Source organism: Eretmochelys imbricata, chromosome 9 (assembly GCF_965152235.1).
Source record: "Eretmochelys imbricata isolate rEreImb1 chromosome 9, rEreImb1.hap1, whole genome shotgun sequence".
Taxonomy (NCBI): Eukaryota; Metazoa; Chordata; order Testudines; family Cheloniidae; genus Eretmochelys; species Eretmochelys imbricata.
This window is the reverse complement of record NC_135580.1, coordinates 89,417,288-89,433,589: the sequence shown is the minus strand read 5'-3', so window position 1 is coordinate 89,433,589 and position 16,302 is coordinate 89,417,288. Positions and strand designations below refer to the sequence as shown.

At 42.5% G+C, this 16,302-nt stretch overlaps 2 protein-coding genes across 4 annotated transcripts in view; one reads left to right on the top strand and one right to left on the bottom strand.

Annotated features, from left to right (window-relative positions):
* Positions 1 to 713: 713 nt before the first annotated feature.
* ZBTB33 (zinc finger and BTB domain containing 33) lies at positions 714 to 10,885 on the top strand. The gene is made up of 2 exons (XM_077826597.1): positions 714 to 800; positions 5,724 to 10,885. Exon 2 carries the CDS (start codon positions 5,726 to 5,728, stop codon positions 7,775 to 7,777), a length of 2,052 nt encoding a protein of 683 aa, XP_077682723.1. The 5' UTR covers positions 714 to 800; positions 5,724 to 5,725; the 3' UTR covers positions 7,778 to 10,885.
* A 2,661-nt stretch (positions 10,886 to 13,546) lies between these two features.
* The window catches only part of TMEM255A (transmembrane protein 255A), a 50,569-nt gene continuing 47,813 nt past the window's right edge, over positions 13,547 to 16,302 (bottom strand). For all 3 annotated transcript variants that reach the window (XM_077826511.1, XM_077826509.1, XM_077826508.1), the window contains one exon: positions 13,547 to 15,033. In XM_077826511.1, the coding sequence (XP_077682637.1) occupies positions 14,875 to 15,033 (159 nt within the window). In that variant the 3' untranslated portion in view covers positions 13,547 to 14,874. The remainder of the gene's footprint in view (positions 15,034 to 16,302) is intronic.

The following is a 16,302-nucleotide window of genomic DNA, read 5'->3' as shown; positions in this document are numbered from 1 at the left end:
AGCTCAATGCATCTGATGAAGTGAGCTGTAGCTCACGAAAGCTTACGCTCAAATAAATTGGTTAGTCTCTAAGGTGCCACAAGTCCTCCTGTTCTTTTTAATTAAAGATTAATCTTTAATTCTCAGAGATGCCAGGCTACTCCTGGAGGGTTGGCAACCTTAGGGTCACCCCCATCAATGAAATGAAGGACAGTCCCTTAAGATAAGGCCCCGGCGGCCACCCTATGCCTGATGGGGCTGTGGCTCCCAGAGGCAGAAAGCCCCATCCCAGGCCTCCTTACAGAGCCGCCCTTGCTGGTGGGGTGACCAGACATCCCAATTAGGGGCTTTGTCTTATATAGGCAACTGCCGCCCCCCGAAAAAAGTCCCGATTTCCCACTCCGGCGAGCTGGTCCCGCCAGGGCAGGGCCCGGCGCCAGCAGGCCCTGGCGGGCGCTGCCCCAGCGGACAGGGCTGGGGGCGGCCCACGTGCGAGCGACGCCCTGGCATCCGCGCCGGGGCCCAGCCAGGCCGGGCACGTCAAGGCCCGGCCCGGGGCCGCGCTCGCCCGCGCCGAGCCCGGCCCGCCCCCGAGGCGCGGGCGCTCCGGGAGCAGCCGAGCGGGGCCGAGGGCGCTGGGGGCGCGCTCCGAAGGGAGCCGAGCGCGCTCGGGGCGGGCAGGGAGCGCGGCGGCCGGCGGGGCAGCGCCCCCTGGCGGCCGCGTGGCGGGGGTGGCGCGGCGGCGGGCGGGGCCGCGGCGGCTGCTGGCGAGCTGGTGCCCGTTGTCTGCTGGCGGAAGGAGCGCGGCTCTCGGAGCGCAGGTACCCGGGACCCTACCCCACGCCGCGGCCGAGGCCCGCCGGCCCCCGCGGGGGGCCCCTCTCCCCGGCGGCGGCTCCGGCTCCGGCTCCGCTCCCCTCGCAGGAAGCAGGAAGCGGCGGCGGCTCCCCGCTTTGTGTGGGCAGATTCTGCCCCTCCCCCCGGCCAGCGGCTCGCGCCCCCCCCCCCCCGCTCGGCCGGCCCGGGCCCCCCCCGCTGCCCTTAGGCCGGGGGGGCGGGAGAGGAGCAGCCAGAGCCGCCCCCCCCGCCCCAGGCGGAAAGCGCCCCAGTCCCCCCCCCGCTTTCACTTACCCCAGCCCCCCCGATCCCATTTCACTGCTCTTCCCAGCCCCCCACGTGCCTGCCCTAGCCCCCTCATCCCATCTCACCCGGCCCCCCACGTGCCTGCCCCAGCCCCCTCATCCCATGTCACCCCCCTCACCCGGCCCCCCACGTGCCTGTCCCACAGATCCCCCCTCACTGCTCTTCCCAGCCCCCCACAGATCCCCCTTCACCCAGCCTCACATGTTCCTCAGCCCCCCCACAGATCCCATCTCACCGCTCTTCCCAGCCCCCCACGTGCCTACCCCAGCCCCCTCATCCCATGTCACCCCCCTCACCCAGCCCCCCACATGCCTGCCCCACAGATCCCCCCTCACTGCTCTTCCCAGGCCCCCACAGATCCCCCTTCACCCAGCCTCACATGTCCCTCAGCCCCCCACAGATCCCCCCTCACTGCTCTTCCCAGCCCCCCACAGATCCCCCTTCACCCAGCCTCACATGTTCCTCAGCCCCCCACAGATCCCATCTCACTGCTCTTCCCAGCCCCCCACAGATCCCATCTCACCCCTCTTGCCCAGCCCCCCACGTGTCTGACCTAGCCCCCCCATCTTCCACCTACCCCAGCGCCCCACAGATCCCATCTCACCCAACTTACCCAGCCCCCCGCATGCCAGCCCCAGCCCCCCATAGATCCCCCCTCACCCAGCTTTACATGTCCCTTAGCCCCCCACAGATCACCCCCTCACTGCTCTTCCCAGTGCCCCACAGATCCCACCTCACCCCCCCTTACCCAGCCCCCCAGCTTCCACCGACCACAGCCCCCCACAGATCCCGCCTCACCGCTCTTACCCAGCCCCCCATGCCTGCCTAGATCCCACACCCCTGCCCTCCCCCATATCACCCCTCACATGTTCCCTAGCGCCTCACAGATCCCATCTAACGGCTCTTTCCAGCCTCCCCCTCCCCCCCGGCCTAGAGCCCACCTCCCTGTCCTCCCCTCCCACAGATCCCCCCTCACCACTCTTACTCAGCCTCATGTGCCTGCCCCAGTCCCCCACAGATCCCACCTCGCATGTCCCCCAGCCCCCACAGTTCCCACCTCATTGCTCTTACCCAGCCCCCAACACCTCCCAGCCCTCCCACAGATCCCCACTCATTGCTCTCACCCAGCCTCATGTGCCTGCTCCAGCCCCCCATGCCCTACCTAGATCTCACCTCCCTGCCCTCCCCTCCTCTCCCCCAGTCTCCAGCTCCCCAGGCCTCACCCAGATCCCACCTCCCTGTCCTCACCCATCCCCCCCATTTCCTTTCCCCAGCCCCCACCTAAAGCCCATCTGTCTGCCCTCACCCATATGCCACCTTACTGTTCTCACATGCCCCACCCCCAGTCCTCCACCTAGAACCCACCTCACCACCCCATCCAGTGCTCTGTGTCCCACCTAAATCCCACCTCACGCCTCCCTACCCAGCCCCTAATATCCCCCCTATTGTGTCCCCTGTTGTGTCCCCAACTAGCCCCCTATACACTCCCTACTCAGCCCCCCAGTAGCCCAGCTCATTGCCCCTTCCTTACCCAGCCCTATACACACCCCATGTCTAGTACCTACTACCCAAACTTCTAGCCTCCAATTCTCACCTGGCTCCCAATATCTGGCCTACAGCCTTATATAAACACCCCATGCACAGCTCCCTCAATTACCAGCTTCCCCACATACTCCCTATACCCGCGATATCCAGCCTCCAATATCTAACCCCCAACGCTCTTACCCAAGGCTTAATATTGAAGTCAGAAACGGGGTTGCATATTGGAACAGTGGTTGTGGGGAAATGCATCCTCAAATTGCCCCACTAATGAAGCCACAATCCTCAGACTCTCAATCCCCTTGTATCATAGCAGCTCTCCTGTATCCAGCCCTATACTTAGTCCGACAATATGGCACCCAGAATTCCCCAAGCTCAGCCTTCTAGTCTTCTGTAATTAAAGTGTACACACTTTCCCCTTTGAAAAGTGACAACAGTGCAGCTCTCCTTATATGCTCTGCCTTACCTCCCCTCTACAGTTCCTGTATAAATACAAGTCCCCCTTAATCCTCTATACACAGCATTCCCACCCGTCTTGCTATAAGGAACAAAAGTTCAACCCCCTGTTTAATCTTCTAGTTAATATTCACAGAGGTCCATCTTCCCAGCTAAAGCAAAAAGAAAAGGAGGACTTGTGGCACCTTAGAGATTAACCAATTTATTTGAGCATGAGCTTTCATGAGCTACAGCTCACTTCATCAGCTAAAGCAGTTCACCTCCACAATCTGCTAGTTTGAGGTGCCTTTTTATTTCCCTATACTGCTTCCAGGCACAACAATCCCCACCCCATCCCATGCAGCTGCTCCCCCGCCCCCATCTGCCACCATTACCATGTATTGTTGTCCTCACCCTCTTCATGCTGCTGCCTGCAACCTCTGCATTCCCTCTTTGCTCACACACCTGCAGGACCCTATCTGAGAGTTTTACTAATCTCCTTCTGTGTCCTGTCCTCCCATGCTGCCACTCCTGCAAGGCATAACAATGCTTTCAAACACGCACACTCCTGCATGTGGAGGTCTAGCAAGCTGCTCCAGTATTAATCATCTGCTCCTTAACCTTGAAGTCTTTCCTCTCCTCCATGATACTTGCATCACCTGTATTTTAAGATTATCTTATATTATAAAGACTTACTGGCAAGGCATTGTTAATATTTCTTGATGGAACTGTTGAAAAGGGGGTTTCAGTTGATACATAGGCTAATCCCCCATGTTTGTTTCCTACTGGGTTTTTTCCCCCGTCCAGTCCTCTTTCAAAATGGTTGTGTTGCAGCCCTTGGTTCTTCCCCAGGGCTGATTCTTGTTGCAGATCCTCAGTAGCTATCTAGACAGACATACCACAGTGTATTTGATTCTTTCTGTTTGTGTTGCTTAAATTGCCCTCTGAGCAGGCAGGAGGCAACTGAACCTTTCTCTCCATTGACATGTAGAGATTTTTATTTAAAACACAAGTGTTTGAATTCCCACAATTAAGAGGCTGAGGTTGTTGGCAGGGTGCTCAGAGTTTACCCATTTGTAAGGGTTAGTATCTTTTGTGTTCTTTTGAAATTGCTTGACACCATAAAGGGAAATAATTGATATTTAATTAGTATTGGTTTTAAACCAAAAAGTTCATATTTCTTTTTGCAATAAAAACAAGATGTCATAATGATGGTCCTGATAATGCTACAATATTACTTGCAAGCCAAGTAATTTTTGGAAAGCCAAGTTATATTTAGTAGCTTTGAAGTAAAGTTGTTTGATACCTACATTTTCTTCTCCAAAGAAGCAGCATTCTAAAGTTACAGTACTTACTACTTGTGCTAGTTCTTTTGAAAAAGAAATGACTATGTAATTGGCTGCAATGACCTACAGTGAAGAAGGAACATGAAATTTGCTTAATATCGGGTCAGTAATTATCAACATTTTATAGTGATAAACAGTCGGTCACCTCCCATTTTAAGTAGTTTGACATTTGTAATTAATATCTAATATTTTATCTGTTGCTACCAACCCAAGTCTAAAATGACATTCTCTCTACGTAAAGGGACCTGTCAGGGTAAAAATTGACATTAAATTTGTTTCCTTGCCAGCTGTGTTTTTAATTTATAAAATCATTTAAAAAATCTTTCCTTTTCACTGTACTGATGGTTTTGCATTGTTCTGAAATATTGTACTGGGAGATGAAAATAGACCTGTTGATTTCACTTTCTGGCTCTCCTTCCTTAGCATAATGCTGCAGTAGTTGGGTTGCAAACATGGTAGGGGAGGCTTGCAAATTTCTGCTCCCATGGGGCAAGTAAATTTTTTGTTTTGTTTTTGGACAGGGAGTAAAATATCCATAGCTTTTTTATTAGCATCAGTCACTGTGGTAAAGAGCACATACATAATTTTGTTAGCTGCGCTTGTAATTAACTCAGGACAATTTTGCATGGTTGCTTATATTTACATGTGAAACTTTTTTGTTTTTTAAATATTTCTATTTTTAATTTTTTTAAAAAAACTGTAGCTTTACAGAGCCTAAATCTTGATTATGTTGATGTGATATTGACCTTAAGTTAATGGTGTCTCCAGCTAACGCTTTGTTGGTTATTACTCAGTTGAGTTTCTCATTTTAGTGAACACAGACCTTTGGATATATTTACAGCTATGGAGAAGAGTAGCAGCAATCATGAAACTTACGAGCAATACAGTATATGGACTGTTTACCAGTGGGAATCAGACTTTGTCTGCGCTGCTAAACCTATACTGGCATGTAGCTATGAGTAGCTCTCTAATGTAGTGGCAGAATACTCTGACAGAGTTTTTCTGCCAGGGTAGGAACACCACCTCCCCAGATGACATTAGCTGTGCCTACACTGGGGTTTTGTCAACATAGGTATGTTGGTTGGGGTGTGGTTTTTTTCACCCCTTCAACTGACATAGCTATGCTGGTATAAATATTAGGTGTAGACAAGGCCTCATTAATAAGACTTAGTTTGGGCAGGGGAAAAACAAAAAATTCTGAATGGGAGGATTCTGTACTGCATCTGAAAACGTTATAAATTCTGTAAACTAACACGGTTCCTTTTACTTTTCTTTCTGAAGGAATGGAGGGAAAAAAACTGATTTCTGCAACAGACACCCAGTACTCTGGAATGCTACTCCAGTCTTTGAATGAACAACGTGACCATGGACTTTTTTGTGATGTTACGGTCATCGTGGAGGACCGGAAATTTCGAGCCCACAGAAATGTCCTTTCTGCTTCTAGCACGTATTTTCACCAGCTTTTCTCAGTTGCTGGGCAAGTGGTGGAACTGAGCTTTATAAGAGCAGAGATTTTTGCAGAAATACTCAACTATATATATAGCTCAAAAATAATCCGAGTTCGATCAGACTTACTTGATGAGTTGATTAAATCAGGGCAATTATTGGGAGTTAAATTTATAGCAGAACTGGGTGTACCTCTGTCACAAGTAAAAAGCCTATCTGGTGGCATCCAGGATGGTACTTCAGAAACTTTACCTTCTAGCTCAGATCAAGAGAGTCTTGAAACACAGATATGCCCGACAAAACATTTGAGTCAACATGTAATTGGTGGGATGCCTGTTATAACAGAATCATTTTCCTTACATGGTGAAGAATATGAAACTACAAAAATTACAGTGAGTGATTCAGATGATGATGATGATGTCATCTTTTGCTCTGAAATTGTGCCTGCGAAGGAGCGTTCTCCAGAGACCAGTGCAGTGGCACAGAGCCAACCTTGCCCAAATCCTGCTGTGGTTTCTGACCAAACGTCCTGTAGCACTGGTGGATCTCCCCCTCTAACTAGTATTGCAGCAACTCAAAAACTCACTTCCTCTGCCAACCAACCCAATCCAAACCAAACACAAACTAATGCTGAATCACTTGACTCCTCAACTCCAAAGCATTTGACCCCCAACATCATTTTGCTAAATCAGTCTCAACTTAATTCATCACTAAGTGTCAGTTCCTCACATCAACAACACGTGTCTCCTACAGTTAATTTGCTTGGGGAGAATCAACAGCCATCTAATAATGAGTCTTTAGCTGAAATGGAAACAAATGCTGTTGAGGAGGAGGAGGAAGAAGAGGAGGAGGAAGATGTGGAAGATGATGATATCATTAGCTCATCTAGTCCAGGTTCAGTCAGTAGCAGTTCTTTGGTTCAGCAATCTTCTCCCCCCAAAGTAGCAGCATTTGAAGGATCAGGTGTACAGAAAAAACAGGTTGTTACTTTTCCACAGGAACCATCTTCCAAACCTGGAGAGTTTAAAATAAAAATCTCAGATGTTCTTACTGGAAGCAACAAGGATTCTTCTGTGGGTGTAGCATCAAAACATGTGATGGAAGGTCAGAAGATCATAACTTTAGATACAGCTACTGAAATAGAAGGCTTGTCAACAGGTTGTAAGGTTTATGCAAATATTGGTGAAGATACATATGACATAGTAATTCCTGTAAAAGATGACCCAGATGAAGGAGAAGTCAAACTTGACGAGATGCCGAGAACATCTGGTGATGATCCTGCAAACAGAAAACGCATGAAGCTAAAGCATGATGATCACTATGAGCTCATAGTGGATGGAAGGGTCTACTACATTTGTATTGTATGCAAGAGATCCTATGTGTGTCTGACAAGTTTGCGGAGACACTTTAACGTTCATTCCTGGGAGAAGAAGTATCCATGTCGATACTGTGAAAAAGTTTTCCCTCTTGCAGAATACCGTACAAAACATGAAATTCACCACACTGGTGAGCGAAGGTACCAGTGTTTGACATGTGGGAAATCTTTCATCAATTATCAGGTTATGGCTTCACATATAAGATCAGTTCATAGTCAAGACCCTTCTGGAGATACCAAGCTTTATCGTTTGCATCCTTGCAGGTCTTTACAGATCAGACAATATGCATATATTACTGATCGTTCAAGCAGTATACCTGTAATAAACGAGGATGGACTTGTTTATCGTGTTGGTGCAGGAAAAGATGATGCTGAAGGAACAACTTCTAATCCTCCAACCAAGCCAATGACCTGGGATGATATTTTCATTCAGCAGGGAAGTGAATCACTTTTTAAACAAAATCTATCAGAGGGTAGTACTGAATTTGAGTTTGTAATACCAGAGTCTTACTGAAATGCTTTAAGTGCTGAAAAAGCTTCAGTATAGAAAAGGTGCAACTGTTTCAAATGAACTGCTAAAAATATTGTAAAACAAATTGTTAAAGTGAAACCAAGTTTACTTGTTCTACCAACTCATCAAAGGGTAGTATTTAGATGGATTATTTGTAGCTGCAAGTCATTTGTAGTAGCAATTCATCTGAAAGTTTACTTGAATACAGAATAAGATATTTCCAAGGAGCTGTCAGTGTTTTTTCTAGTTTGTTAATTTTCATTTAAAAAAAAAAAAAAGGAAAGTTATAGCTTGACAAGGTACAGTTTCCTTAAATAATTTGAAACATTGTTTTTCTTCTAAAATAACTGGGGTATTTTCCCATACCTTGAAACATTTATTACAGAAACTTTTTCTTTCATGTTAGCACTTTAATGCTGAATTCTCTTTAGATGTTAACACCAAGACCACAATAAGATGTTCAGCATAGCCTCTTGGATATGGCATGATTTTAAAAAATCCCACTGCTCATACATTAACTCTGAATAGTGTATTACTGCAAGGGTCCAAACTAACTGATCCATTTGTTTGGAGCAGTGTATTTTTGAACCAGCATCTCAGTTTTGTTTTTCTGGTCAAAATGAACCAATTCTCTTTGTGAAAATGTTCATACCGATAAGAAAAGTTCAGTTTGGGCTGAACTGAACACACTTTATTTATATTTGTCAGTACAGTAAGCAGAGTATTCAGTGGCTGGACCATTATATTTTATTCTTTTTTGCAATGGGGAAAAATATCAAGCTACAATATCGACAAAAAAGAACATTGAAGAGAAAGATTGAGCTTTGCAGCATGTTTTTAAAATCCTGAGGAATAATGTCAGACCTTATTATTATTAAAGAGTATGCTGATTATTTAGAATGAGTTGCTGCTTTTCTGTTTTGTTCATTTTGTCAAAAGGCTTTGATCAGATATTTTGAACATTTTTATAATACTTTTCCTAGCAGAAGACTGCAGAATATGCTTCCTGAAACGGAGAAGTAATGTAAATGATGCCTCAGCTCTGTAGCTGAGACTACTACAGATTTTACAGGCCTGTTTAGCTAGATTTTTAATGAAGTACTGAAAACTTTTCCCAATGGGAAGTGTTGCTGTCAGGAGGACTAAATCAATAATCAAGTTGTTTTTTTTTTTGTTTTTTGTTTTTGTTTTTTAATGCGTTTATATAGGTTCCATGGCATAGGCATATCAATATTCATTTTCAGTTTTAATAATATCCTTCCTTTCCCATGCAGTTGGTACATATTTAGGCACTTGGAAAATAGTTTAGTAAAAGTTCAGCTAGAACAAGAAATGCTAGTTTACTTTCAGTACTATCAGCACAGTCACGTAGTCTAGCATTTCTGATTTAGGAACTTGTTGAATTTTTGTAAATGGTAATATGAAAATTAAACAGAGGTTTATAGAGGACTGAAAAGAATTGTTGTGCATAGTGTTAGTTATCAGTAACCTTTCATTAAATCTCTTACCTAAATCACACTTTAGGATTTTTCTTCTCATATTCATGTTTAAAAAAAAAACATTTCATGTTCAGACCAACATTTCTTCACCTTATGACCTGCAATCTTAAATTTCCAGAAAGATAAGTTATATTTCAAGGTAAATGGTTCAAATATAATTAAAGCTATAATTAACGGGTACCAGAAATCAGTATTTGTAATAATGGGAAGAGGAAAAGAGAATTTGTTTAGCTACTAGGTATAGAATGCAGCACTTCTGTTTTCTAGGCTAAGAATACAATATGTATAAATGTTTTTATATTGTAAATTTACCCTTTCAAAATTAGGAACTAGGATTTAATTCAAAACTATGTGCATTGTCAAATCATAAAGTAGGTTGATTTTGTGTAGATGTTGATAAAAATTGCTCTTTGGGCATCGGGAATATTTTAAAATGTGATAGATTGAATGTTGTTTGAGTTTCATTGATGGCATTTCAGCAGTTACACATAATCCTTTCAAAGAAATAAATATTGATTGCCTATAATAGCACACGTTGTACTCACTTACCTCACTGTGTGCTAGATAAAAGCTTCATGGCCTCATGTCATGAAAAACATTGAGGGTATATTGTAAATTAACCTAGTGTGAAACATCTGGAATTAAGCTTGCCTTGCAGAATATATATCCAGTAATAAGGCTATCAATATTTGCTGCTGATAAGGTTTAAACCTTAAGTTGAACTGTGCCTACTAAGGTGTCTCTTTAGAAAAAAAAACTGGAAAATTGGTGGTTCAAAAGGTGTAGTTTTGCCAGAAGACTCGGGCCTGCATGTGTGTCTCAGTCTTCAGTTTTCCTTGGAAGTGAGCTTCAGTATCCAAAGTCCAGAGGTCATGTAAAATAAACTTTTTTTAAACTTCACTTCCAGTATTTATTGGATTGGAAACATGTTAGATCCCTTCTTTTAAACTCTTTATGGGGCAATAGACTTTTATATTTAGATTTCTGGCTATTGTACTTAGGGTGGGTTTTGGTTTTGTTTTGTGTTTTTTAAATCTTTATCATTACCTTCTGGTTTGACTTAATCCAAAACATTTTGTAAATATTAAGAAATTGGCTCTGGAAAAAAAATTGGATTTACACTAATTGAATCTGAAAATGCATTTATATAAATGTTATTACAACATTCAGCAGAGATCCCATAGCAAACCTAAAAATCATTTTACAAATATAAAAGTTAACTCTGATCTGCTACAAAATGTAATAATGATGGCTAAGAGTCCTCACTGTGTGGCTTCTATGGGAATTCATACCACAGCATTCCAATATATAAATAAAACAAATATGGAGATAACAAAATTGATAGGTTGCTTATTTATTTTGTACTGCTAAGGCATGCAGCTTATACAAAGATGCAAAAGCTGACAACTGTATACATTGAACATTGGGTTCTACAGCTGTTACCTATCAACTGTTCTGTGTGAAACATTGTTCATTTTTACCAATACTGTAATGTATATACTTGTACAGTCTTTTCCTTAACATAGTTTTTAAAGTTGTGTTCTACTTTTCATTAACCAATACTTGATATTAGTTCTTAGAGCTTTCTATGGCAAAAATAAAAAAAGTTTTAATTCTAGAGATGTGCAGAATGTTTTTTTCCCCAAGGGCAATCCACTTTTCTGAGACATTTTGTGTTTCTCAGCAACTGGTTTGTGGACCAGCGCCTGCCCCTGAGGTCTTCCTGACAATTTAGGAAGGCAGCAAGCCAATTCCTGGGATCAAAAAGGTTGAGAAACACAGCTTTCGATGAGTTAATGTTTATAATTGGCTCCTGTAGGACTTTTTAAGGTAGCAGTGAATTCTCAAAAAAAATTATGCAATTTAGAGGTTTCTTTTAATAAGCTGAATTAGTTGAACAATGATGCATATTGTAAACTGCACAATCTAAAAGTATTTTGAGCCAGTATGTGTTCTACTTGACTTCTAATTGGGTTGCACTGGTCTAGAAACTTATACTTGTGGTTGTCTTATTCAGCTGATGTATTTTAGTTAACTCATGGTGCAGCAACTTCATATTTAATGAAGCTGCAAATAAGTTAATCTCTAATTGGTTATGGTTTGGAATTTTTCCATCTGCAGTTCTTAACCATAGTGTTGAGATAATTGATACTTTGGTTGACTAATAATTATTATTGAAATGGGGTCTAATTCTGCAACCCTTAATAAGTAATACTTACTTACCAGAGTAGACCCAATTAACTCAATGGGACTATTTGCTTGAGTAAGTGCTAATCAGCATAGTAAAACTGATGTGGGGAAAGGATTTGACAAGAAAAACATAGCTACTCAGAAACGTGTCAAAAACGGTTTGGGGAGAATATCAGGAACATTAGTAAAACATCTCATTCACATGGGGATTGGACTTGCTCCTGCCGGGGTCAACAGCAAAACTCCCACTGACATGAGTGGTGCAGGATCAAGCCCAGCATAATCTATTGAACTTAATATAAAAATAAGTGAATGGGATACTGTACTGATTACATTATTCACTTCTGTTTAAAATGGAAGGCTGTATTTCAATGTTCTTCAGCAGACTTTCTCTGTGTGTAGCAGGCAACAGAGGATACAGACTGGCTGCAGGATTTAAGTCCAGTGACTACACTGGGCCTTACGCATCCTGGGTAGCACTTATAAGTGTAACCCCCCTGAAATCAATGGAACTACTCGGGAATAAGGATTGCAGAATTGTAGTTACTACAGCTATAAAATGCGTAGGATACATTTGTTCTTTCAACACACAATTTACAAAATAAGAGCTCAGTGATTTCAGTGGGACTCCTAAGGGTGGTAAGCACCATGCCCAGTAAGGTTGGCAGTTCTGGGCCCTAAAATAGCAAATGCTGTCTTGGCTTTTTCTGTAGTTCCTAGTTACATACAAGGAAGGTCAGTGCAATGGTGGCAACGTTAATACTCAGAAAAGCTGCTAAAATGTAAACTGCAACTTTGTGAACATTTTTAAAAAGTCACAGAGTTTTATTTTACTTTTGTGAAGTAATAAAAGATACATACGAGTCATGTCATTTTTACATTCTCATAAGACATTATGGATACAGTGCATAATATTGCATGTATGTTCAGTGTTTATACTGTTGAAGCAGAAGGAAAACAGATAGCTGAACAGAAAATCCTAATGATGCTTTTTAATGTTAATATTGAGTTGTCTTTTTATAATGAATTTAAAGCAGCAATGCAGCTTTTGCTTAAATATACTAGCATATAACAATGAATATAAAGCTCAAAGGTTTGGAAAAAAGAGCTTTGACAATTTCTTAGGTTTTCTGCTTAGGTTAGCAAAGGTGCTAACAATACACTTGCTTCCAAAGATCCTTTTTTCTGGCACTGAGTTATTTTTCTCCCCTCATGACTGTGCAATGCGCCTTAGTTCTGACCTGCAATATATCCCCTATGCCTTGCAGCCCTATTTAATAGAGATAGGCACAAATGGTATACTATTTTCCAGGTGAGGTTAGGACTGTAACTTTTATTTCAAAGCTCTAGAAGTAAAATAATATTTTTTAAAAACATTTATGCAATATACTTCTCACAGGGAGTTGTACCCCGGGTGCTGTCACTTTTTTTTTTAATTGCATGCAAAATCTCTTAAAGATGTGATTGAGTTGAACAGCTGTGAGGTTAATTTAGAACAGAAGGGGTATTAGTGTGCTAATTTATTTCTGGTGCCCAAACTTATGGGAGCTGTATTTTAAACCATATATGATGGGGGGAGGAAGTCTACTGGAACATGTTCGGCATACACTACTGCTTTAAATCCAGTGAGTATCTTGCATGTATTTCTCCTCCCACCATTTTCTAAGAAGAAATATTTTCTTGTCAAGATAGAAGTTCTACATTTGCTTCTGGTTGAACAATTCTCTTTTCAGTTTGAGGTTAGATGGACTTGTATCTGACAGGGAAATGAGTTTAAAAATGCTTTGCAAATGCGTAGGATTAAAAGCAGCACGTTAAAGTGTGGTTGTACTCTGAACGTGACATCATGGGTCCCACATGTATCTTCCTTTTTTACACCATCTCACATTTGCTTAGGTTGCAAGTAGAAAGATGCTGCAATCTGAAGTCCAACTGTATTTGTTGTGGCTCACATAACAGCATAAACCTCTACAAGCCGAATTTTGCTCTCCATGACATTTTGTCTGGATTGAGGTGACACAGCGGTAAATGGGTGTAGCCTTATGGTTTACACTTCTTTAGGTGCAGGAGCTGAAATAGAATCCAGCCTTTTTGGTATAACAAGTAAAAAGCAGATACCTTATTTTTATCCCCAAAGTAAACAGATGAAATGCTCAGAGTGAGTGGTTCTGAACAGGAAGTTGCCAAATGAAATCACTTCTTGGGCAAGAACAACACTTTAAACGAGCATTGTGCCACTTAATAAGGTTGATCTTTTTTGTTATGCAAGACGCATGCAAAACCTGCATGAAATCTAGATCAGCACAATTATCATTTGAAGATTAAAAGAAAGTCACAACAATAACAGCAAATTCTAATCAACTTTGTCCTAGGCTATTATTTATGTGGTGTTGAATTTTATCCACAAGAGACTTACATCTTGAGAGCAAATAGTGAAAATTCATTACATGCAGCCTGTAATACAGCCATTAAAAAAGTTATTATACAGGGTGCTGGCTCAAAACAATCTATAAAAATTTCCCAACCAAAAGAAGGAAAACACATGGTTTTGCTGAAATGACTTGTGGACAGTGTCGGATGCCTTTTCTTAGCAGAACACAGAAAACTGCATCTTTCTATTTAGGAGGTATCTACAATCCAATCGCTGATACACAATCACCCAGACTGTGTGATTTTTATATTATTTACACATACCAGAACTAACAATACTCAGTTCAGTATTACACCTCCTACCTTATGATGCATCCTGAAACAAGCCAGCCTGGCTCGTGCAGTTCTCTCTTTCAGCAGGCTCTATTCCAGTTGTAGGCCTGCTACAGGACATCATATCCTACAGAATTATTTTTCCATCTGTTTGTATTATGATTTAAGAAACTCATGCTCTTCTTTGGATTTTCCTTTGATAAGGACGTAGACCATAAGCAATGAAAGATGTGAACTACATTCCACAGCCCAGCAATGTCCTGACAGTAGGAAGCAAAAGGCCAAACAAAATTAACATCCGAGCTGATTTTCAAGCACCCTCACCTTTAGAGCAAAAGAGTAGGCTGGCGCAACTACTGGTTCTGGCTAACCCCACTCCATATTTATCCACATGACTGCTCAGCTCAAGATGAAGCATGGCAGACTGCGATCAATAGTCTGACCAGGTAGCACCTCTTAAAAATCAAGGACTACTGTGAATCAATTGTAAAACAGGCCTGAATTTAGGTCACCCGCTAGTCACTGACGCTAGTAAGCTTCAATGAAATTATCCTTGCTCTACACACAGTTGTTAAACCTCTACATAAGTCTTGCAAGAATGACCAGAATCCAGTATCTGATAGTGTCCTCTGTAATGTTCTCTCCCTCCCACCCCAATAAAATATAAATACAAAATGTTCACACTTATTTCAAGAGCACATTTTTTCTTTACGGTGTATAAGGGGGTGGCTTTTCAAAAGGAGGAAAATACGGCGGGGAATAGCGAGGAGGAGCACTGGAGGACCACATGTAGCTTGGAGATGGTGACATTGACTGGGGATCGTCTGAAAGTCCAGAAGGAGTGGAAGCTGGAAACACACTGGAATGCTGCGCAGAAGAGACACACATACATTCGTCAATAGCAAGCTTGAAAAGAATACAAGGTAAATAAGCATTTCTTAAGCTCCTACACTGAAAGGGACAGTGGCCAGTTAAAAAAAAAAAATGTTTTTACCAAACAATATGATGTTACTAATATTTTACACCTTGATCCTGCAAACGCTTGTTAAAGTTAAACATGTGTATATTCAAATGAATAGCCCCACTGAAGTCAAGTTAAGCAGATGAGTAACCGTTTGCAAGATAAGAGCTTAAAATGGTTGAAATTTAGAGTTAAATTTGATTTCCCTTTCATCATTTCTGCTGTTTACTTAATACATTTCACTAAGCTTTCACAGTTAACACAGACTAGTCAATTTCATCCTTTGTTTTTCATACATTAGACCACTGCTGTAACGTTTACGTTGCAAACGCTGCCCGAGAATCAAATCTTTCTGTATATTTGTTTGGCTTTTACATTAATGCGGGGGGGACGGACTTCAATTTTGTAAAACCAAATTTGTCACACAAAACTTACATATTTCTCCAAGGCTACTCAGTAGTATCCCTTTAAATTGATGAAGGCAGCATAGCTTACTCCTATTTTAGTCAGCATTTTAGTTGGAAAAACAAAACTGGCACATGGCCAAAATAAGTTCCACTCCTAAAATTGTCTTCATATAAATCGCAAACGATGGGTTTAAAGCATTCCACCAAGAAATACTGACACTGTTAGAAAATTGTTAACATGTAGCCATCTGTCTAGAAACAGGTCAAACAAAGGAGTTAGGAAAAGGTGATGAGACACAATGAAGCAAGCCTCAACACTTCATTCAGTCATTCATTCCTCCCACAAGATTCCCCACGGTTCCATCCATGACCACCATTTCCTGGGCTGATCTGGGCGCTCCCCTCTTTGCAGTCGAAGCCATCCCAAAGACCCACTTCTACTGCGGTAGCTGTAAGACACTGGTCCTGGCTGATCAATAATGGCGAGGTTGTGAAGGATTGGGGATAATCTAGACATTTTAGCATTTAACGAACCATACAATTGAATTATATGCCAAGATATAACAAATTACCAGTTGGACCTCTCCCCCTTTTTTGGTTTGTCTTTTATACCGTGAATGTTTTGGGGCAGCCTGGAAAGCACCTCGTATACTGGTGAGGTTACTTGGTACCTTGCAATAATCTGACATCTAAGTGACTTAGGGCGAGGACAAAATCTTTGCATTGTGCTGCAAAGGCAGATACTGAGAGCACATGTGTCCCGATTGT